Source organism: Python bivittatus, unplaced genomic scaffold (genome assembly GCF_059951505.1).
Source record: "Python bivittatus isolate LINGU-HERP-01145 unplaced genomic scaffold, Pbiv_v1 ctg000850_np1212, whole genome shotgun sequence".
In the NCBI taxonomy this organism is placed as follows: domain Eukaryota; kingdom Metazoa; phylum Chordata; class Lepidosauria; order Squamata; family Pythonidae; genus Python; species Python bivittatus.
Window position 1 is genome coordinate 20,053,096 of NW_028277112.1, and position 25,397 is coordinate 20,078,492.

A 25,397-nucleotide genomic window follows, 5' to 3' on the forward strand; every position below is an offset into this window, starting at 1 on the left:
TAACGAGATTCTTTAGTTGACCTCAGTGGCCAGAGGTCTGTATACCTTCATATTTATCTACTCATTTTTATTGAAGCAATTCAATTTATTCCTTGAATGTTTTGCTCTTAGAGGTCATCTGAAATGTAATAGGAAATAAAACACATTTTTCCTTTTTTTTTTTAAGAGAAAGATTTTAAGTGAATAGTTTGATTTCTTTCAATCAGTAGCATGTGATTTAAAATGTCTATCTCTGGCTAGTGATCTGTAATAGAAAATAAATTGTCATTACAGAAAATATCAGAGAAATGTTATAGGTAAATGGAACTAGTGAAGGATAAATGGTGCTCATTTAGCTGTAAGGCTGCCTTCTCATACTAGATAACCCCCACATTATTTAGTCTACAAATCCCATCATGCACAGCCAGCATGGTCTGAAGAAAACCCTCCAAAGCACTTTTTTTTGTTGTTAATTTATTATTGGATACATCCAAGAACAAGTTTTCAAACACTGCCTTTAATCTTTTCTAGTCTCTTCTTTCTCCCTTCCTCTAGTATAGGAATCAAAAATCAGAACTGGAACATAGAATGCAGCTTTGTCTATGGAGTTCCAACCCTTCCTCAATTAAAACCTTAATACAATAGTAGTAAGCAAAGCCAGAGGCTGCTGGTGAAATAGATAAATTAGGAACAGTGGAGAAAAAAAGACTTGCTCAATGGTGCCATGGGGGCAGTCAAAAAAGTCAGGGTGGTGGTCACAAACTCATGGCTAAAGCCCACTGTTCTCCATATGTGTGTTGACATCAATGCATGTACAAAAATGTAGGGGCATCAGTTGCACAGTTTCAGCCTTCCGCTTGATTATTTTGAGAGCATGGACCAGAATGCACCTGGTCAGCAGGATCTTGCTACTTTTGTCAGGATGATGAAAACAGTGTTGCAGTTTCACACCATAACATCTGCCCCTTTCGGGTGTGCATGCAACATCACAACCCACATAGAAAAGGAGGGGCTTGCATGTAACCATGGAATTTAAAATTATAGGGAACATTGTGATGCTTGAGAGGTGAAATTAAAGCTGGAAGAGGAATGGATGGCACTTGGGGCAGAGATGGTACAGTTAGAAAAGACCATGTAAGTGCACAGAGAGGTGTTTGCAAACTTTACTAATATATTTTGTGAAGTAAATAAACAAGCGGCAAAGGAAATGTGAGCGCAAACACATACGCACACACAGTAGAGAAAGAAGGCCCCAAAAGTTCAGCAAGCTTGCCTTAAAAGAGTTCCAATCCAAAATTGCAGGCACAAGAGTGGTCAAGCGAAGTCCAAGGGTCCAAATGTTGTAGAAGGTTCATCAGCCAGTCCAGGTCCAGAGTTAAAGTCACGAGGTTTCAGATCAGGAGTCAAGGCACATGGAGTCTATGTAAATGAACCACTGTTGCCAATGACGAGCTTGAGCTTGCTGCTCTTCTTAAATAGAAGCAACCACAGTATTGCTCTTTTGGAAGGGCAAAGCTCCTTTCTTGTGAGAAGCCTTGCAGGGTGCCTTTGCTCTGCTCTCCTCTCCACATGGTGAGCCCTTGCACTGGGAGGGGGTGGCAGCTCAGACTCATCATCTTCAGAGACTGGTGGCAACTATGCCTGCTGGTTAATGGACAGACCCACCTCCCCTGCCTGCGGCTCCTCAGGCACCGTTTCTTCTGGCAATTCTGGAACTGGCTGCTCATTGTCAGTCTCCTCATCTGAGTCTGAGCTCGCCATGACACCATCCTTCCCCTCAGGGCCCTCCTCCCCTGTAGTTTGAGGTCTGGGCTTCTCTGGGTATTGCTGATGGAAAAGGCATGTGAAACGGAAACATTACCCACATCTTCCCAGGAATGCTCTTCTGCTCCATACCCTTTCCAGTCCACCAGATACTGGATGCATCCCCAGTGAAGACAGGAGTCCAGTATGTGGGCCACCTAATATTCAGGTTCCTCATGGATGTTGACAGGTGGTGGTAGAGGCACCACAGACTGATAAGGGCTTGCGGGTGCTGCAGGTACCAAGAGGGACCGATGAAACACAGGATGTGCATGAATGCTGGGAGGTAATTTAATCTGAAAGGCCATTAGGTTGATAGTAGCTTCTATAGGAAATGGTCCCAAGAAACAATGATTCAATTTTCATGATGGGTGAAGTGTGAAGAGATGTTTGGTGAATAACCATACTAAATCTCTGACAGCTAAAGAAGGACCAGATTGACAATGTCAATCCGCAAATCATTTGTAGTCTTCCTTAGCTTTTTCCAGTTGGTCTTGGAAGACTTGATGGTTCACCCACAATTCTTGCAAAAGCTGATCAACAGCTGGAACAGGAGAACCTAGAGAAGATCATGGAAAGAACTGAGATTGATATCTGTAGTTGGACAGAAAAGGTGTTATCTGGGTGGATATATGCTGCACATTGTTATATGCAAATTATGCAAGATAGAAACAGGTATGGAAAAACAAAGAAAATCTTCCAAAAGATCTCTGAACTCAGAGGTTCCACCCTTGATTTGGATGCCAATGGACAGATATAACCAATTCAAAAAAGATCAGATGGAGGGAATGTACTGAAACACTATACAGTAGAGATGCCAACCTCCAAGGTACCTTAGAAGATAATCCCTACTTATAAGAACCTTTAGTACTAGAAGATGAAGTTAGGTCAGAACTCCAGTCCTTACTAAATCAGAAGGCTACAGGAAGTGAAGGAATACCCACAAAAATATGGCAAGCAACAGAAGAAGATTCAGTAAAGACTGAGAAAGCCAAAGAATACCAAATGCCAAAAAGACAGCATGTACTTTGTTAATTATAGAAAGTCCTTCAGTTGTGTTGATAATGTCAAGCTATGAAAAGTGCTTAGAAAAATGAGAATTTCAGGACATATCATTGTCCCATGCAAAACCTATATACAGGTTAGGAAGCCACAGTATAGACAGAACTTGGGGAAACAGATTAGCTCCAGGTTGGCAAAGAAGTGAGACAGTGAGTGAGGCTATATAATCTCCCCTTATTTATTCAATTTATATGCTGAATATATATTAAGGGAAGCTGGATTGGAAAAAGATGAATGTGGTTTTAAAACTGAATGAAGACACATCAATAACTTTGCTACGCTGATGACACTGCTCTAGTAGCCAAAAATGCAAAGGATCTGCAAGGCCTAGTAATAAAATTCAAGGAGCACAGGGAAAAAATGAGACTAACATTAAATATAAAGAAGATCAAACTAATGACAACAGATACAAGAATCATCCTTACAATTGGCAGGGAAGATATCGAAGTGGTAGATAGCTTCTGCCTTTTAGGAACAACCATCAACAATAAAAGGACAAGCAGTGAGGAAATATGCTGCAGACTAGCACTTGGTAGAGCAGCCATGAAAGCTTTGGAAAAGATATTCAGATGCCATGATGTGACTATATCTATGAAAATCAGAATAGTGTAAGCAATGGTATTCCCTATGACACTCTATGAAGTGAAAATTGGACTTTGAAGAAGCAGAATGGAAAGAGTATTGATGCTTTTAAACGTTGGTGTTGGAGAAGATTCCTTAGAATACCATGGATAGCCAAGAAAACAAATGACTCATTGAACAAATCAATCCAGAGTTCTCACTTGTGGCACAAATTATTATACTTCACACATTATGTGAAGACCTAGCTGAAGAAGATGGAACGACAGGGGGTGACCAACAGCAAGGTGGATGGACTCCGTTACAAAAATGAAGGATGCACAATTAGAAGACTTGAAGGATCAGGTTAGGGGCAAATCATCATGGAGAAAATGTGGTCACTAAGAATTGACACTGACTTGACAGCACATAATCAGATAGATAGATAGATAGATAGATAGATAGATAGATAGATAGATAGATAGATAGATAGATAGACAGACAGACAGACAGACAGACAGACAGACAGACAGACACACAAGCAAGCAAGCAAGCAAGCAAGCAAGCAAGCAAGCAAGCAAGCAAGCAAGCAAGCAAGCAAGCATCAGCAACCCTGATTAAAATAAACCAGGACTATAGAGTTATAATTTACACATGTAGAGGGCATTAGGATCTAGCTGGTTACAGTCAAAGCAATTTGCTACTACAGCTCTGGATTTCTTCAAACAGACCAGCTATGACTTTTATGTGTTAACCATATCTCTGGTGATACAGAAACACAGCAAATTGTCCCATTTACAATACTATTTTAATGTAGCTTTATGTATTTTCCTTTAAATTATATTAAACATGATTTAAAAGTATATTTAAAATTAAAAGAACACTTTATGAGTTTAGGTTTGTTCTGACAGGATGTCTGTTTGTTCCAAGCCATCCCTCAGAATTCTTCCTGTACTGCATTAGGAGCATAGAATTGTAGATTTGGTTGGGGACATTTAGGTAATCAGACACACCCTACCCACCCCACCTCATTTGAGAAATCAAATTAAGGCATCCCAACAGTTACCTGGCTGCCACGTTGGACACGTCCAGTGAAGAGAAACTTCTTTGAATGATTTGTTCCTCTGTTGAACTAATCTTATTTTTCGAACTTGTCATTTAACATTCCATTAGAAGCTGCCTTCTTGTGACTTAAATCCATTATTCTGTCTCCTGCACTCTGGAACAAGAGAGAGCTGGCCGTGACCCCCTTTTTATGTAATCTCCTTTCAGGACAAGCATATCCACCCCCCGCCCCCAACAACTCCTTCGGTCTTCTCCTGATTATTCGTATTGTCCTTCCCTAAATCTTTTCCAGTTTGTCTGAAGTAGGATGTCCAGAACTGGAAACAAAACCCAAGGCGCAATCTGACAAATGCAGAATAAAATAGAACTGTTATTTCCAAAATTTTGAAATCTATGCTTGTTGATGCAGCCTAGCAATGCACTTACTTTTTTGTAGCCACACCACACTGCTTACTCAGATTCAATCTGCAATCAGCTCTTTTGCCACAATCTTTTCCACAAATACCATTACCAAACCAGGTATATCCCATCCTATATTTGGCATTTGTTTTGTTGTTGTTGTTGTTATTATTATTTAAGTGACTGACTTTGCACCTGTCTCTGCTAAATTTCATTCTGCTACTTTCAGCCCATTTTATATGTCAAGATCATTTTGAATTTTATATGTCAAGATCATTTTGAATTTTGTTTCTGTCTTCCAAAGTTATTACCATAGCTATCCTACCTTACGTTGTAATAGGATATGTCATTCATATAGTTGCTTAACCAGAAACCTTTAAGCTGGATCATAGATCTGCTCATAGAGCTTGAATTAAGGACTGACAGGATGCAATAAAATTACCTTGGTACAGGACTGAAGTCTTATTCAAATTTTCTTATTGACCTAGTTTCTGCAGCATCAGAGTTATAATAAGAATGGATCTATTTTCAGCCAAGATTGTGAAGTGTGTACTATATGGGATCTAATGGAACCTGTAGCCAGGAATCATACTAGTATGGTTTCTTTAACTATATCCTGGGATACTTCTACAGGGCTAGAATGGAACTGCAGTAGCCACACTTTGTGTTTGGTTTCTCTTTGTGATTGGAACTTTGGACAAAAGAGGACTTGCTCTCTCCCCATTTTTCCTTAGGAGGAAATTATTCTGAAAAGGGACCTCCCAAAATAGACATTTTCTTGTAGAGCGGATGGCTTGGATCCTAATGTAAAGTGAAAAGGAGGAAGTTCATCTCCTCCTTTTCTAGCTGTTCCCATGCTCCTTTCTGCTGCCATTGCTAGAGATTCTTGTCCATATTAATTTGTATACAGGTAGTTCCCAGGTTAAGAATGCCCGGTTCAAGGATGACCCATAGTTAAGAACACACCCTATTTAGCAAAATCCAAGTTAAATGCACAATGATTTGAATTAAATACACAACGGTTTGAGTTAATTACACAATAATACAGTATTATACAATACTACTGTTCCAGCTTACATACAAATTCAACTTAAGGACAGACCTTGGGAAAAGAACTTGTTCTTAAACTGAGGACTACCTGTATATATATAGCCATAAGCCAAAGAGAAGGATGTTTTAACTGCAGTGTAGTGCAAACCACAGCTAATTTATACTTTATTAATACTGCTGTTTGGGAAATAGAGCTGTTAAAGGAAACTAATTCAAATTCACTCAACAAGCAATGGGAAGAATTAACTCAGACAAATATTAATATTCGAACAAAGTAACAATTTATTTTTTATACACAACCAGAAAGCATGGAGAAGCAATCATTCACTTTTACAGAGAGAAAATGGTTTAGTTTACATGCTAACATCATAGCACAAGGTTATGCAACCTTTTTCAGCCAGGGAAGGAATTGCTTGTGTCCTTCCAAGAGGTTACAGGGGGTGTAGCTGGTGATGTGATGTAACTAGAATGGATGGAGGGGGGTAAATTGGTAGCTTAAGCCTTGCAACAGCTTACGATATCCGTTGTGCTCAGTTGTTATCTGTTATGCTTAGTTTGAGGGAGGCTATGGTTTAAAAGGGCTCTATTGGGCCTTTAGCCTCTGCAAAGCCTGAGGCACCTCCAGCCTCAGCTATGGAGGCCCAGTAGGTGACCTTGGGCCAATCATTCTCCCTTAGCCTGATATATTTCACAGGATTAGGGAGTGCTATACATGCTACTTTAGGTTTGTAGAGGAAAGGAGGGCTATAACTCTTACAATAAAACACAGCCAAAATGTTCAATTCTACTCACTGTGGGTATCAGAGATGGTATTGCCTGAGGCTGCCCACCCTTATCCTACTTAACATTTCTAATCCTAAAGACAAAAAAGACTGAAAGAAGGGAAACTCTCATATTCAAATATGTATGAAACAACACTCTACTGAAGCATCAGAGCTGTGAATACCCATTTCACAGGCCAAGAGAAACTTGATTTCTGATGAAATGGGAGCCAGTGGTGATACTTTTAGAAAAAAGAGGAAAGGCAGCTTACCTGCTGCCAAAGCAGCATGCAAAAGGATTTCTGTGCAGAAAAATGCTGCCTGTCGGTCCCCTCCAGGATGTGGAACTTAGTTCAATATTTATGAAAGGCAACACGTAAGTTTATGCAGACATCATCCAAAAAGCTATTATCCAGAAATGGACAAGAAAATGTTTTCTAGGAAATAAAATCAATGAAAAACCTAATCCAGTAGTAGAAATACACAACGCCAAATAATTTAAAATTGAATAGTTCCTATTGGTCTGAATCAGCTCTCAGATTGGTGGGCTCATTATTTGACTGCTAACAACTATTTGCCTGAGCGCCAGACATCTAGTAGTTGTGTTATTTTCCCCAGCAGAGCTTTCAGCATCCCAATTCAAAGTGCTGAAATCTTGGTTGTACAGAAACTTTTTTCTATCAATGGGAAAAATGACAAACTTTTCTTCTCCATGTAGTTTCCAGTTGCATATGGCTATGTTGGGCTGACAGTTGCAGTAGGCTACATTTTGTTGAGATGTAATCTCCTGACGGACAAGAGGAAGCCCTAAAATTTATGCCTACTAGCACTGTTTTTTTGCTCCCTAACACTGTTGGTTCTATTTACTACACGTTGCATTGCGTATATTTAATTTTTGTGTTTGTGTGTATGGTAGGACAGGGGCATAAAATTTGTTGCTGTATGCTCATGGCAGTCATTACCATAGATTGTGTTTCTATAGATACGGTACTGGTTGAATGAGGTTCAGATGCTGTGCACATAAGAAAAGCCAAAACGCAGGGTGGGTAATTGATGTTATGAATGACACAGTAACTTGTGTACTCTATTAGAGAGTTTTCCATGAGACTCATGGACTAATAGCTCATCACAGCTGCTAGGATCAGTCCTATATTTCATCACTATTTCCTATGAAGTCCAAAGAAAAGCTCTTTTTGTGCTTCTCTTTTGCAATATGAAGTTCAGCTTATAGACTTTATGTCCTTAATTTGAAAGAAACATTACAAGCTGATATCTGCTATATGCTTACTCCTCAGATGAGTAGTAACTTTACTGACCATTGCCGTCATATTGTTTAAAGGTACTTGCTTCAACACTGGAGTGTGTATGAAGGTGAAGCAATGATCTTCAATTAAGTGAGCTTGCTTAGTATCCTTATGAGGGTAGAAAGAAGTCAGCAGCATGTAGCTCTCTGCAGCTGTATTTCTGCAATACAGAAGGCATGTGAGCTGTGTGATCATATATTTTATGCCCCTAGATTATACTTGTACAAAAAGTCACTTATTTGCAATGTATTTTAATTGTAGAGTGCATGTTTATTCAGGAAGTCTATGAATTTCTAAGCAAGAGCCTTGATTTAAGGACAATTTTAAGCTGGGCTAAGATTTTAGCTTTAAAGAAGCATCTTTTATATTGCTGAGAACAGAAAATGGCCAATTTTTCTCATGATAGATATATTTATATCACAAGAAGCCAGGGGAACCTAGCCTCTGTGGTTAAAAAGGGAACTCATCTTAATTTCCAATATGCTAAAGTTTGCTTTTCACACCAAAGAGCCTATGAATTTTTACCTGGTCCTTTAGAAAGAGGAATGAAAATATCTTGTAACTAGGCAACTGAGAACATAATTTCCTTTTCCTTTAGTCCTGAAAAAGTGGTAAGGTTGTGTCTTCAGCAATGCAGGAGTTTGCAGGAGTGGGAGTGCAATAATGCTCTGGAAGTCTTAATGATAATTAGTCTACTCCACTTTGAAACAGAGCCCAGCTGTTTTTCTCTCTTCTGCTCTAGAAATTGTGAGCTGATGGCCTTGGGGTAAAACACTGGATTATTCCCTTACCCACTTCCACCCCCACAAACCCTTACTGTGCTAAAGCTTTTTGCAAAATGTATTCTCCCTGAACAAAATGGAGGATAGATTCTAACAACAGTTAAGAAGAAAAATTGTAGCCATTAATAGATTCTTTCTCTATAAAGGCTCAATCTAGCCAATATTATGTAAATTGAAGAAGACCTGGGTAGGATCACTGAAAGCATATCTTATGGCACTGTACAATAAAATAACCTGTCCTATATACACTAATGCTCTCTTTCCATTTAATTGTAAGAAACCAATTTCTAACACTCAGAAACTTCTGTTTTAACCTTTCTGTAACATATAAGTGTAGAATTAGTGAGCTGATAAGGCTTTGTCCAAGTAGTTTACTGAAGTGCACTGCAGTTTCACTCAAAACAATACTATAAAGGCGGCGGAAACATTTGAAGACTAATATATTGAGAAACGGCACTGTGAGGCAATTTCGGTGCTCTAATAACAGGTCACCTGATTTTCACTGTGTATCCATATTACATGGAGTATTACGCCCTTGTAATACTTGCACAGTTCTTACAAAAATGTGCCTATCCTGATTTCAGCTCCTGACACTCCAATGAAAGGCTCTTGCTGATTCTCCTTGAATCAAGCCACTTAGCTCTATAAACCTTCCATAATTCAGCTGCCGTTCCCTCAATTCTTATACCAGGAATTTGAAAGTGCAGATTTTGAACTGTATAAAATAATCCAAATTAAGTCTATTTTGTACTAGTCACAAAAACTCTCATGCACACATAGGCCATGATGAAATCACAGGGTAATTCTTTGATTATGCTGTTTATTTCCAGTGAAACCAAAGTATACTACTGCTGTTATCACAGAACATCTTCACATTTGATGCAAATATGAAAGAGTTATATACAAAGTAATTAAGTGGCACTATTTTAAAAGAAATAATCCAAGCCTCTAACATTATGTAAAACGTATCATATGCATAACTTGGGTAAGCTCCAACTGCACTGCAGCTGTGTTACTTTGAATATAAATGCCACATTAATGATCATTTTTCAAGACAAACTGAATATTACCATTAGACATTAGTTAAGAGCAGTATGCTTACTGCAGAAAACTAGTGCAACCTTCTTGTTTTTCAGTCTGTTATTCTCACTCTTATTATAACCCTAAACCATTTTGTAAGCTCATACATTCTCTTGCAAAACGTGTGTGTGTGTGTGTGTGAATTTCTACATGTTTTTGTGTATGTGTGTATGCCACACACACATGTGCACACACACAAAACCAATTCCATGTTGCCATTAAACAGAAGAAGTTTACAGTACAATGTGATGGGCTAAAATCTTTTTCAGGTATTCCTTTATTGTGTCCCTGAGGCACTCTGGACTGAAGGAGCAGAATCCTGATCCGGCAAGAAGGTGAACGCAGGTGAGGCTGCCTCTGGAAGCCCCGGAGCAAGTACATGGCGGCACACAGGACACGTTCCAGACTAGGCAAGAGAAAACACCACTGTTTAGTTACAATTCAGGTCAGGAATGCAAGAGGGTCCAAATGTAGAGTTTCAAATATATTTAGGAAAAGAACTGCAAATTGGGGAAAACAAAAAAGCTAAAAAGGCACAGATTCAAATCTTTATGTTGCCTCCTTTAAAATGGTCATGTCAGGCTCACAGTGGTTTCTATGGCATAAATAGTTTTCTTCATGGAAGTATTAAATATCGATTTTAATTACATACAAGAGAGCATGTGTTATAAATGTGATATACAGAACCCCAATATTATTAAGTATTTTAAGAAGGTTCTTGATACTAGATATTACATAGGATTTGTGTGTTTAAAATATACCAGAAATCTATATTATCATATGAAGCAGGCAACATGTCAAGTACATTTCAGTTAATTAAATTCAAGTATTTTCTGGTGAAATGGCAGTCTCTATGTGACACCTGATTTGCTCCCGCACATCTCTTAAAATATATATAATTCCATGGAGTAAGATTAGTTCACAACTGGTAAGCTCAGGAGGGATTTCTGTAATTTTCATGTTCAAGTCATTACCAAAGTGATAATCCAGTCAACTTGCCCAATATAAAAGACCTAACACGCTGCTAAAACAATTGTCTAAATTATAGTTTATTAAAATAAAACTCTTCAGAAGTGTTGCGATACCTGGAAGAGACTGTAAATCCTTTACATTGGGTAATAATCAATTTGAAACTATTTACTGATACTACTATGTAGTCTGAGTGTTCTTACAGCATTCACTTCACTTATTAGGGCATGTGGGAGTTTGTTACTGAATTTACAGAGAGAGATTATCTCCCATGACACTGTCCAACTTTAATGAACATTTAAGAGTTAGCATTTCAGAAACCTTTACTATGTAAGCTTGCTTCATAAAAGTATACACTACACTTTAAATGTGAAGGAAAAGATTTTCCCATTTTTCATTCAAACTTTTTTTAAAAACAGTAGATTGCTTTCTTCACAAGATGGCTTTACAGCTTTTCAGTCTATGTAATTCTATTTTGTGATGGTTTAACACAGTACCATACCAATACAGCTAATTGTAACTATGCACTTCAATATACATCATATGTTAAGTGCTACTGTTGATGTGCTTCCAACCAAGATTGAACTGAACTAAGCCACTGATCTTAAGCAGCAAAATCAATGTGACTAAATGCTTTGGAGAAGCCAGTGAAATAGGTTGCTGCCTTTATCATTTTTATGTGAGTTGTTTTGGAGGCACTTTCATTTGTACAAATCTTTACCAGTAACCCACATGTACAGTATTTGCTTGCAAAACTGGGGTTATATAGAAAATATAGTTGGAGGCTGCAGTATTCTCCCCAGTCATGGACCTGCTCCAGATTACTTGGGGTCTGACTCACCAAAGGGTTACACACTTGATCTGTGTCCCTTGTCATGGCCAGATCACCCTTTCTATCCTTGGAGTTCTCACCCCCCATTGGAGGGAGGTGACTGATAAACCCAGCAAGATTCCAGAGGGAACTTGGGGTCATTCCCAAAGCTTTGTTCCATGGTGTGACTGAGGCCTTAGTCACATCTGGAATGAGTGGGCAATCATGGCCTTGGATTGGAACATGCCTGGGTGGAATCTCTGTGCTTGTGGATTCCACAGGGCCTCCTGTTTTTTAGAGGAAATCAGTGAGATGGAATGATGCAAGAAACACCTAGAGTGCAGCTGGAGTGAATCTGATTGAGCACAAATAAGAATCTTTATTAAAGCATATCTTGTGTGGTAATAATAGCAGCAAAATGTGCTTATTTCTCCACTCTTATCATGTCTGCAGATAGCTAGCAAGTGGCCCTGTTGGTAAGAAGAGGTTGGGAGAACTCTTGCAGGGTTGCTGCAAGGACTGTTTTAAACACTTCGGTGATAAAGTCACTTGGATCCACTTGGAGCTGGACTCTGACTAAGCAGTAACCATGGAATTGACTGAGGCATGATCTTGCTCAGTTATCTGGGAAGAGTTTCAGCCATTTGGTCCCGAGGAAGTGGACAGGGACCTTGGGTTATTGAGTTCTGTCATCTATATGTTAGATCCATGTCCCTCCTAGTTAATCAAGGCCTCCTGGGAGGTGACATGTAGCCTGGGCCCCATAAATACTTTTTTGTGGAAGGGAGCAGTGCTGCATGCCTTGAAGGAGGCAATGGTCTATCCCCTCTTCAAGAAATTATCACTGGACCTTGCAATTCCCTTTTTGGGGAAGGTTGTTTAGAAGGTGGTAGGCTTGCAGCTTCAAAAGGCTCTAAAGAAAACAAATTATCTGGACCCATTACAGTCGGGTTTCAAGCCAGGATACAGTACCATTGATTGCGCTTATGGATGACCTCTGGTGGGCCCAGTATGGGGATGGCATATCCATCCTGTCCATTCTTGATCTCTCAGGTTTTGATACCATCAATCATGGTTTTTTCTGGGCCACTGAGTGGGTTGAGAATGAGAATCACTGTTTTTCAGTGGTTCTTCCTACAATTCCACTTCCAGTCAGTGTTGTTGCTGGGGAGAAGTCTAGCCCAAGATCTCAGCTTTGTGGGGTACCACAGGACTTGAATCTCTCCCACTCCTGTTTACATGAAACTACTGGGTGATGTCATCCACTGGCATGGGATTAAGTATCATCAGTACTCTGATGATATTCATTGTACATCTCTGTCCTGGGCATTCCAGTGATGCTATGAAGGTGCTTTCTCAGCACCTGAAGACTCTATACGTCTAGATAGGGATGAACCAGGTTCGGTTCAACCCTGACAAGACTGAGCGGCTGTGTGTTTTGCCCCCAGCTCCCCAACCTAGTGATTTGACATCTTAAACTCTGCCCGGAATTATACTCTGCCAGTCAGAGGTGGTGAGCAATCTGGGGGTTCTCCTGGACTCAACTGTGGTTAGGAAAGCCTTTGCACAAATACATCTTATGCACCAATTGTGCCCTTTCGTAGATCATGAAGCATTGCTCATAGTCACTCATGCCTTCATCACCTTTCAATTGGATTACTGCAAAATGCTGTATGTGGGGATGCCCTTGAAAGCATTTGGAAGCTGCAGATGGTCCAAAATGCAGCAGCTTGGACAGTAGTGATTACATCGCAGTACACCCATGTAACACCACTCCTTTATGAGCTGTGCGGGCTTCCAGTAGACTTCTGGATGCAATTCAAAGTGCTGGTTATCATCTGCATGTCACTGCATGACATGGGGCCAGGTTACTTATGGAACTGCCTATCCCTAGTGGATAGGTTGGGCATGCAACAAATTCCCTCAGTGAAGCTGTCACCTGTGGAAACTTGGAAGCATGCCTTCTGTGTCATGGTGCCTATCTTATCGAACAGCCTGTCCTAGAGGTATGGATGGCCCCAACCCAGTTGGCCTTCAAGAAAAAAGTGAAGACCTGGCTTTTGCCAAGGCACTGGGGCCAAGATGTTGATGGGGCCAGCATTGTATGCGTGATTGATGGATGCAAGTTTTATCAGGACCACAACATTTTTTGTTGTTGTTGCTTGTTTCAAATTTTTTTTTGGTTCTAATTATATCATGTTTTTATTCTTGTTGGCCACCCAGAGTTCCTTCTGGTAGATGGGTGGCCATAGGAGTTTGTTTGATAAATAAATAAATAAATAAATAAATAAATAAATAAATAAATAAATAAATATAGTTTTTTTTTTAAACTTCAAGTTTTAAAGCAGCATTCAACTATAACATAATGACATACCTTTTGTAACCAAAGTGTTATGCATGTCACATGAAAGAAGTGGTGACATGGAAGCTCTGTTACAATTTCTTCTTTGAGGTACTCACTACAGCAAATAGCACAACACTGCTCTTGACCTACAGCTTAGGAAAACAATGTGCATATTAGTATACAAATGTAGAACTAGATTGTTAAAAAAATTATGGTGGCATAGTTATTAATAAATGAAAAATAGTTTATTTTTAATAAATTAAAAACAGATTAAACCAAATTAAGTTACAAAAGATAGTAACATAATATCATACTATTAGATCATATAAAAATATTTGACCGGAACAGTGAGTACGTCATTTATCCTTACCATTGTGATCTTCTGTAATAATAATTTGTGGCAGACATTCTATGCTCTCTTTACTAGCTGGTGGATGAGCCTGCTCAACATCAATTGCAAGAGATTCTAGATGTGCCAGGGCAGTCTAGAAAAATACATGAAAAGAAACAAACATATATATGTATATGTATGTGTGTGTGTATGTTCATTGTGTAGGATTTCATAACCATAACTAGATATAAATTAATTGCTTCTATTTTTGCAGAAATGAAGGCTGTATTAATATAAATGACATTAACAAAGTTGTATAGTAAATATTAATTAAATTATGAGAAATTACAGTATAAACTTTGTTAATTAACTTGAGAGTATTTTATTAAACTGGCTAACTATCTGTCTATTCCAAATTCAATTGCTTTAGTAACAGTGTGACATTGTCATGAATTATGGCATTTTTTCCAATTACTTGTAGTTGTAACTTGAAATTGGACCATAAAAATAGTGGCTTCTATAATCTAACACTAAGGAGGTATATTAAATAATGTCATCCTTTTAAATGCCACACACAGAGACATCTCTCTTTAAGTTTTCCACAATTTTAACCAACAACCTTCTCTCCTAATGCATGGCTTTATTGCTCATCAAGTCAAATCTTTATTTCAGTCATTGATCAGTGTAATTATTGTTCAAGAGAAAAGCACAATCCACCATGAATACTTATGTGGATAGCATAGTTAAGCAGCCATTATTACGTAGTTCATAACTTTCCAGAAAATCCTATTTGAGTATTTATTGAGAGAATGGTGACCACCAAGCTGATAGCCAAGACAAACTTCTGCAGAATAATTGCTTATGAGATTAAAAAGCAGTTCCATATATTTGGGGTACAATATCTATCTTTCTTAGATTGCATGCCTAATTATCATGCTAGTGTCAGGCCTAGCCCAAGGAACTCCAAGAGACAATGCAAAATCAGTTCAGCTATGTTTATTAGCTACAACCTCTAGCAAGAATCTTCCCAGACTGAAACCCCAGGTCCCAAGTCAGCCAGCCACAACAGTGTGAATTCTTCAGGGAGGTCCCAGTCTCATCCTCTTGTAGTTCCCACACTCATGAGGCGAGCCAAGAAAATGCTTATCTCCCTGAGCCTGGCCTTCATAATTCCATCGCATCTAGTTAGAATTGTGGAATTTGTAGTTCAGTATATTTGGAGGACAGCAAATTGGAGAAGGCTTATTTTTCATCTTGTTTCTACTAGATATAATTTCAGTTAAGTATTCATTTATCAGACCTCACGTTTATACTGTATGAACAGATTGCCAAGCTTGGTGAACAGATGCCAAGTTTCATGTTTAACAGTGGATCAGAGAGCAAAGGGAATGGTTAGTAAATTTATTCTATGTCTCTGAGAAGATACTAGGATGATATTCTATCCATTACTTACAAAGCACTTTACAGTTAAGAATATATATATTGTAAGAGTAAACATCTATGCACTGTTTAATACATAAATATTTATTCTATTACATTATATTTTATCAAATTCTTCACATATATATCACTTGTAATCCATGCAGTAATTATTCAAGACAGACAATAGTATTTTTCTATTGTAAAAGTGAGGTGGAAATAAACATTTGTGGTTTACACTTCCCAATTTAAGGCCTAGCTTTCAATACAGAACTTCATCACTCATACCATCGCACTAGAACACAAATATTAAACTGAAATGCTCAGTTCTGTACCAAGCCAAATTCAAAGGTTTTGTTTTTAGAAGGATTATAACCAATTTTGGCAATAGAACTATCTGTGCTTCCATAAGCTCCATTTATTCATTTATGTCTTTCGCAAAGTTGACATTTTACACCACTTGTGTCAATGGCATAAATATGTCTATTACGTAATTACCTTCATAATGTAATTGAGATAAATTTGAAATTAATCGATTTTTGGATTTAACAGACATCCTGTTCTACTGTATTCCATTGAAATTGTTCAAACATCTGACAGAATCTCACTCTGCTGAATCATTAACACTAAAATACATAATTATTGTAATTATCTATGCTTTTAATAAAGCATTATTTGCCAATTTAATGAAAGTGCTTTTATGGGGACTTTTTCAAAGTTCAGATAACTTAGTAATCAAGTAAGAAAGTTACCATTTGAATTCATTTAGTTGAGGGGAAATGAAACACTTTACATCCCTCAATTCCATATTAGTTGGTTATTGCTGCACAGAAAATCTCAACTGTTAGCCTCCACTATTTTCAAAAGAGAGGCGTGAAAATATAGTGAGTTGCTTTGACATTCAGAACTCCAATTTTCTACCACAGATTTGCAGGGATATTTTGTTGCCACTCTTCTGACCTGCAGCTAATAAACATGATTGCTTACAATGAAAACAACACACTGAAAACCATCATAGTATAGTACATAAGGTGTTGGACTAGGACAGCAGCATCTCTAAAAAAAAAGGTCATCAAAATAACATCTATCGTGATGTACATATCATTTGCCCCCTTGCCCTCCCTTGAGGACACTCATGAACTAGGGAGGAGAGGCCACTCTCAGCCATGGAAGCTCTCTGGTGACTTTGCCAGTCACTATGGAAAAAAGGAGGGGCATGCACACAGCAAATGAACAAATACATAAATAAAAAGCAAGAGCTAGTATCTCCAAGTAGCTAGCTGTGCACTGAAACCCACAAACAACAAATCCAATAGAGTAAGTTTGAATACTGATCAGAGTGAGAAAGTTTACACTTTGAAAATATCATCTAAGCAATTTAGAATTATATTATCTTAAACTTGAAGAGAAAAACAAGAATGCCCAAAAAGTATAATACATTAAACTAGATTATACTGTAACATTTACATTCAATATGGTTCTGTAGTTAGTATATCACAAACTGACTGGGAAACTCAAACCCACAACCCAACCATCTAGATGGTAACACTGTTATTTCATTGCTAAGATTTCTAACCAAACAAATCTTTTAGACTTTGATATTATAGCTTTCGGTTGTTACACAGTAAGAATTTGAACAGTGCCATGTATATTGCTTTTATATAGTAGGGCCAATGTTTCTGTTTTCAATTAGATATGCCTTGTTTTTCAATTGCCTGATTCTTCTGTCTTCTGCACAAAATGAAAAGAAACTGATGAATATTTAAATGCCCTTGTGCACACAGCACAGATGTTGATGCAATCATGGGGAAGTGAATACATGAAAAAGAATTGAAAAAATAGTTTCAGTTCGATTACGTATATAAATATGACTCATACTGAAAGTTCAAAAGCAGAAGTTATGGGTTATTTGGACAACACTCTTACTTACATTACTTTCAAGGGGTTAAAGGCAGCCTAAATTATTCTTGCTTAACTGCCAGTGAAATAAATGTAAGGTGTTAGTCAAATATATTAGTTACTGGGAGGAAATGGAACACAAAATGCATTGGCTTTATTGTTCTGTTACATTAATAGCTGTAACAACAATGTATTATTCAAAAGCTCAACATTTCTTACCTGATTACGTAAAATATAGAAAAGAATATTCTGAATTTTGCCCAGTTTTCTGATTTTGCCTCTGAAGATACACTCCTAAGAATTTACTGTATTAAGTTCAGAATTAATTCCAAATTAATATGCCTTTCTTCCAGTTGTTATAAAGTCACTTCTAACAATGCAAGCTATAGAAGCTGCTGTTATGCCAGAATGCACACAAAACTGACCTACAGACCAGTATTTCCTAAAGTGTGATCTATGATCCAGTACCAGTTCTTGTGAAAAAAATGCCACTTCTTTGGAAATATACAAATAATCATTCTCTTTCTCCTCTGACCAGAGTGTAAGAGTTGTGAACTTGCCAACACTCTGGTCAGAGGGGAAAGAGGAGACTATTGTTTTGAAATTTCCAACCACAGCATTGGTAATCTGGCCACTTAAGCCTTAATGAATTAACTTTATGGATATACAAAAGCCTGACTGCTAATTTGTACATGAAAGTAAAAAAACCCAAACCACAGATACAAGAAATTATGGATAATGAGAACCACCCATACATCTTTTGAGGTTAACTACTTAGGAAGTTTCCTTAAAAAAAAAAAAAAAATTAAGTACCTTCCCATTTTCATCTTTCACTGAGAACTCCCAAAGGATTACTTTCTACTTAAAAAAATAGTGCACTTTCTAATGTATTCTTCTAATAAAAACTTTGTGCCGGTTACATATGAACATTCCAACCAATAGAGAAGACAAGTTATCCACCTCCTATTGGCAAAAAGTTAATAGTTCCTACAGTGAATGTTACTACATTCTGAGTCTATGGAAGAAAACAAATTAGTTGGGTTCACCGTCTTTATCCAACAATTCAGTGAAATATAGAACTGAAAATATGGTGGAAAATACTGAGAAAACACTAATAAAGGATGTTGTTGTTGTTGTTTTGCATTAAAAGTACATGACTGCTGTAGCAAACCTTGTCAAGTTTCATGTGTTGCTAGATATGATTTCAAGGGCTTTATTCAAGATCTCTGTTTAAGATAACAGCTGAGGACATTTTTATGTGATCAATGATTTTAATATTCAAAGCAATATTGACTGAAAAAATGTGTTGGACCAAGCAGTGATGGGACATGAGCAGTGGGAGGGTGCCAAACTGGGCTTATTTTGCAGATTCAAGCAGTAGTGCTAGACTGAGTATTTACAGAGGACCACCTGTAAAAACTGTGCCCTCCCTTCTGAATTCCATCTTAAGTTTATACATGCTATAATTTGTACTTCAAATTGCTGAATTATTATTATTACTTGAGAAAAGAAAAAGAAATGAATATGAATATCTCTTATTATACATGGCTTGATGACTATCAAAAGAAAGACATCTTGAAACATGCCTTTGAAATTAAAGATGAAATTTTATTCTTCTTGGAGTGACATTTTCTATCAACAAACAATGCTAATTTAAACTTAAAGACATGTTTCATGAGTTTGATTTGTTAACAATGGTGATTTACTTATTTTTAAATAAGCTTTTAAGTAAGTTAAATTTGAATTTACAAGGCACTAATATCTGAAAAAAGCCAAAGCAATAATTAAAAACTTTTATGGACATAGCAAGTTAACTACAGAAATGTTTTACATCTTTTTGTTCTTTAACAGAATTACAAGAAAAATATAGTGAAACTAATATTATCTCATATGTGTTTTTTGCAGCAATCAAAGAAGAACATCTTTTTCAGCTAACATCTAGTTCAAATGAGTGTTTTCCTCTGGTAAGAGTAAAATATTAAGAACTCATTTATACTTGGTAAATATAAAAAAAACTTTTGTTGAGTAAGTCGCGTCTTATTCATTAAAAAGATCATTAAAGATCTTTAAAAAGATATGGGTAGTCCTTACTGAATGACCACTTGTTCAGCAACTGTTTGAAGTTATAATGGCACTGAACAAGTGGGACTTACGATGGGTCCTCGTAGTTGGGCTGTTGCAGCGTTCCTGCAGTCACGATAGCAATTTGGGCGCTTGGCAACTGACTCACAGTTATCATTTGCAGTGTCCTGCAGTCACGTGATTGGCATTTACAACCTTCACTGCCAGCTTCTAACAAGCAAAGTCAATGGGGAAGCTGGCAGAAGGTTGCAAATGGCAAACATGGGGTCGCGGGATGCTGTGACTGTGCAGGATTTGCCTAATGATAGCAAGTGGGACTGCTGCAAATGTCATTGTAAGTCAGCACAATCATGTTGTCATGCTTTATGACCGCGTCACTTAGCAACAAAGTTGCCAGTCCCAATTACCATCGCTAAGCAAGGCCCACTTGTACTTAATATAAGACCCTCAGCCTTTAAACAAGAAATACAGTAGTGCCTCTGCTGAAAGTAAAGATAACCCCCTGCCATGATGTGAAAAGGGTCATATAATAACTTTCTAATTGTGCCCACAGTGTTGTTGTTTTTTTTTAATTTGGTCACTTGCATTCTACTGAAAAACTGAAGTCAAAATAAACGTGTAATGGTAAAACTAAAAATCAGCTAAGTTAAAGTGCCCATCAAAATACAATAGCCATAATTTAGATAAAGAAAATATTTCCATTAAAAAATACCCTTAGTATCTTAACATTCTATTTAAAGAAAGTTATCATCCGAGGAATATAACATAAGGCTAAACATCTACTTAGTGGCATTCCTATGCTAATAGTGGCACCTTCCTAGATAATACATGTGTGTATAGCAGTAGTACTAAAAGTAGTAAAGCATACAAAAATTCACTTATGAAATGATATGAAATAATCTCCCTGAATTTTCTTCTTGTTCCAAGCCACTGAAAGCCTCTCTGTAGAATTCCACAGCCTTAAAATGTACAGAGGTTTCCTATTTTTATGCTAAAATGGATTAAGATAAAATAAGATGGGAAATCATTGTAGATAACAATTATTACAGGTGGTAAACAAAGCATCAGGGCTTCACTCATAATGCATTGATACTGATGTAGCTAATTTATAATTAAGGGAGAAAGCCAGAATGATTTTTTTCCTTCCAAACCTCTACATTCTTTCTACTTGCAGAAAAATGAATGAAATCAAACTGCCAAGAGCACTCTAGTCAGTTCCCTTCTCCGTCTGTAAAATTCAGGTATACTTATCCTAGATGCTATTATTATTACGATGTGCAGATTTCATGGGTAAAGCCTTCAGCATGAACACACAGTTACTATTTTTAAAGCAATCTTATTAAAACATAGTTCTCATGGAAAGCATATATTTTCAGCTGAAGTTCTAAACCTTTCCTTAGCTATAGAAATTGGTTATCTCTGGTGGACAGTCTCAAGTAAAACCAAATAATATCTGGAATTTTGTTGTTGAGGGTAGAATACATCTAACACAATTTCTAACATATATACACACAAAATTATGGCTAAGATGAAACTCAGATAACTTAAATAACTGCAAGAATCCACGCCAGTATTATGTACTAATTGTTTTATGCTGTTAACATTTCACACTATGTTATTTTAAAGAAATTAGAATATTTGGGATTCCAAAACCTCCATGCAAACGTTTCCTGCAATACAATGTACTTCAAAAGATCACCAATTCCCACTCACACATACCTGACTTACTCAACCATAAAAATAAATAAAAATAAAATACTGCCAACCTCCCAATTTAAGTACATTATCTACATAAGTGGAATGTAGGCAATCAGAAATTGCAAGTACCTGTAGACGCTGATAAGTCATTTCCATGAACATGCTTGTTACCTGAATTTGAAAAGATTCAGGTTAGTGGAGGAGTACAACTTTCTTTAAAAAATTGTACCCCATACCTAAATAACTACAGATTTTAATTAATAAAAATTGTAAAATATTTTTGTTTCAGGATTAGCACAACTGAAGGAAGCCTTTTTTTCCCCAAACTAAATGAAAATTTACATTTAAATAGACAATGGTTTTGTATCTGCTGGTAAATCATTTTAGGTATAAAATGGCATGTTTGCTTCAAACGATAACCTCCAAATATCAGATTTAGCTAGAGGTATTTTTACTGTCACTGTCAGAGCACAGATATATTAAAACTATCAAAACTAATAATGTTCATTTACAACGTTCTTCAACATTTTCTGATCAATGAAATCCAGAGGGAATATTCAAAGCAAGTCCAATATGACTTAATGCAGAGATAATGTCAAAATATAGAAGATGCAACTGAATCTTTTCTTCATCTACCCTTTCATGTATTTCTTCTTCCTAATATTTCCTACCATTTGTCATAGTTTACAGAATTATTTGAAACTTCAAAAATCACAGATCCAATTCAAGATACTAAGTACACTTTACTGATCAGGACACGATGCCAAAAAGATTATCTTAGTGTTTTTTCTTAACAAATAACAATCTGTATGTATTTCAGTTAATGTCAATTATATATAGCAGCTTACACCTTACTCTCACCCAACCAGAGGAAAAAGGAACAGCATTACTGTAAAATGAATTGATTCACTTATCACAAACAGCTAATGAAATGTTGAAAGCTAGTTATGAAAGCTTATGCTATATGATAATTTTACAATAAAAATAACAAACAAGCATAACTATTCTTTTATCTATTTTTCATAAAATAATTTTATAGCAGCACATATATCAACTGTTTTATGATGGTATATACAAGTTTATTTAGCTATGATGTATCTTTATTTTTTAAGCTATAACAATAAATACTTTCCTGAAAACCTCTTAGTATGTATTCAAGTGCTTAAATGCAGTATCTTGAAAAGTGATTGTAATATATGTTTTAAATGAGAAAATATTTAACTAGTGGTTTTGCATTACATTGGCGTTGTATTTTTCTACTGAAATGGAGCTACATATTTCAAGCATATACAATATTTTCAAAGAATGTACATTTTGTTAATGTATAGGCTCATGCATTTCATTATTCAAAAGCTGTATTGCTTTTCACAAAGCTTCAGGAAGCTCAAAACCTTCTAAAAAATTGTTACCATTAGCAATTGTTCTCTCTGTATAAAAGAACTGTAGTCTGATAAGAAACAGAGGTCCATTTTAATGTGAGAAACAGGAGTCTTTGGCAACAGACTAAATGGAATGGCTTGTTTTAAATTTAACTGAAACGGATAATCCATTTACTAACATGATGGCCTACTTTAAAACAACTGAAATACTGTGCTGGGATAACACTCGGATGGTCCTTAAATATTTTTTACTGTCTAGCTGGGAATATTAAGCATTTATTCTGCATTATACACTGGCACATAAATTAAAATGTATAATTTATTCAACTGTACTTGGAAAAAATGGATAGCATTCATGAAACTATAAAATCTATTAAAATAGCAAAATCATTTATATGTATTTACTTAAGGGTTTAGAACACTACGTTTTCTGTATGCTTCAAGTTACATTTTTTTATTTAGAAGTGAAAAAGTTGTCACTGTTTTCAAATCACTGTATTTAAAAAAGCCCAGATAAGTGAATTTGCATGATTTTGAACGAACTGCCAAGTCCCATGCCAGAACATGACAAGCGTCAGAGCTTATCAATATTGCCAGCAGATTGCTGCTGCTATGAACGTGTTTGCAATGGTAATGAGGAAGTGTGTTGACAATAAAACTGACCAGAAATGGCATCTGTTTGTTTGAAGTTGTAACTACTCTGGCTTTGTAAGCTCTTAGAATGAACACTGGAGACATGGGTGGTAGAGTTAAAATAACAGCAATAGGTGTTCCCAGTATACGGGTTTGGCTCTCAGTTTAGTTTTGCTATGTTATTTTGGTAGGGCACAGTCAGGAGCATTCCTGCCAGCTCTTAATGTCACTAATGGCACACTAGTAATGCCATCAATGCAGGAGCTTCCCTCAGGAGCACCACAGGACTTCAAGATGATAAATAGATTGCTTTATTTTTTATATATTTAGATGAGTAAAAAAATCTTCAAAATTCAATTTAAACTGTCTTTAAGCAATACAAAACAAACATAATGCCAATGCTCCCAATAATTCAGTTGAAATGCTTTCATTTATATTCTGCCCATTTTTTCAACAATTTATAAAAATGTCCATATTTGGAATCTATGTATTTAAGCACAGATATGATTTTCAGAAGACACAGGTGTGACAACAGTCTATTTACCTGTATGTCCAGATTCTGAAACTGCAATTGGGAAAAGCATTAAAATGTCAACATAAGTTGCCTTAAAATAAAAATATTTATTGTGAAAAATACAGCTAGCATGGAGAAAGGTTACAAGTTAATTAGTTCTTATACCATTCAAGATCTTGTGATAGGATAGTATATGCATTATTCTATTTTACAATGGAAAGAATAAGGCACTACCATGTTTACAATTGTTAAAATAAGTGAAGCTTTTTTAGCCTAAATAAAACAGATTTGAACTTAGAGTTTTCAGAATTGCTCAGTGAACTGTTTGTCCACTGAATCAGTAAAACAAAACAAAGAACTACTGGAAATATTACAAAATAACCTTTTATTTGCTAAGTATTCAATGACAAATTTTGATCTATAATCTAAATTACTGGTGATCAATGTTATTCTAAAAACAATCTTCAGAAACCACATTACTTAGTAACTTTATTGTCTTTAAGCTGATCTCTCCAAATAATATTGAAATACAAAATTAAATAAAGAAATAAGAAACGGTTGTATTGTTATGAGAATAATAATTGTCATATGCTGATGCTAAGCACTCTGTTCACGCTTTGGTCAGAAGTGGATCAAAGGACGAGCCACACTGCTATCAACTTCCACAAGTCCAATAACCTTGTCTGTCCCACTCAAACTGCTGATACTTAGTTTCACACACTGCTGAATGCCTCCAAGATGCAGTGTAACAAGGGAAATCCTTTCCACATCAATCTCAACATAGGGTGACAGGATCTTATCCTTGTTCAGATTTCAAAGAAAGGTGGTAGTTTGTTTTGAACTGTAGCATGTAATCTGTGAAATGAGTATTTTCAAATATGAAGGGGAATGGATAAAGAAACACTCTTTTTAAAAGTGATCCTCAATACATAAAATAATGTGCCTGCACAATGTTACAGCTAACACAGCACTTGAGTCAAGGCTTATCTCAGCCTGGACTGCCCCACAAGTTGCTGCTAAACTAGTACTGTGCTATTCTTCTGGAAGTTTACTAGAGACATTTTATGAAGCTCAAGATCAATTCCTAACTTTCATGGTATTGTGTGAATTGTTTGTGGCAGGCCACTCAGCAGAATTTCCTACAGATTGGACCAAGGTTGCCTTTGTTCTTAGTTTGCTGAAAGAAGAGGCGGCCAGATAATTACCAGAATTTAATGCAAAGATTTAGAGTTGCTTTTGAATACTCAGCCAAAAGAGCAACAGCAAAACAGGAGCTTCACAAGCTGAAGCACGAAATAACAGAGTTTGGAGCACATATGCCAGAGATGTATGCCATCCACTTGTATGCCAGAGGAATGATCTTGCTCTGACTGATCAGTTTTGGGAAGGACTTCAGTTTCTGATGAACTAAGGATGAAGGCACACCACAACGCACACCACAAAATTTGGAAGAACTATTTCACCACTGCGTGTTA

The 25,397-nt window shown here is 36.7% G+C and overlaps 1 protein-coding gene across 12 annotated transcripts in view; it reads right to left on the minus strand.

The window, feature by feature from the left end:
• Nucleotides 1–6,180: 6,180 nt before the first annotated feature.
• Nucleotides 6,181–25,397, minus strand: part of PJA2 (praja ring finger ubiquitin ligase 2) — a 51,212-nt gene continuing 31,995 nt past the window's right edge. For 10 of the 12 annotated variants that reach the window (XM_088130224.1, XM_025168156.2, XM_007430570.4 and 7 more), the window contains 4 exons: nucleotides 21,526–21,567; nucleotides 14,338–14,452; nucleotides 13,998–14,119; nucleotides 6,181–10,249 (listed from right to left, as the gene is read on the minus strand). In XM_088130224.1, the coding sequence (XP_087986350.1) occupies nucleotides 10,121–10,249; nucleotides 13,998–14,119; nucleotides 14,338–14,452; nucleotides 21,526–21,567 (408 nt within the window). In that variant the 3' untranslated portion in view covers nucleotides 6,181–10,120. The remainder of the gene's footprint in view (nucleotides 10,250–13,997; nucleotides 14,120–14,337; nucleotides 14,453–21,525; nucleotides 21,568–25,397) is intronic. The other 2 variants (XM_088130225.1, XM_088130227.1) reach the window with 1 other exon arrangement.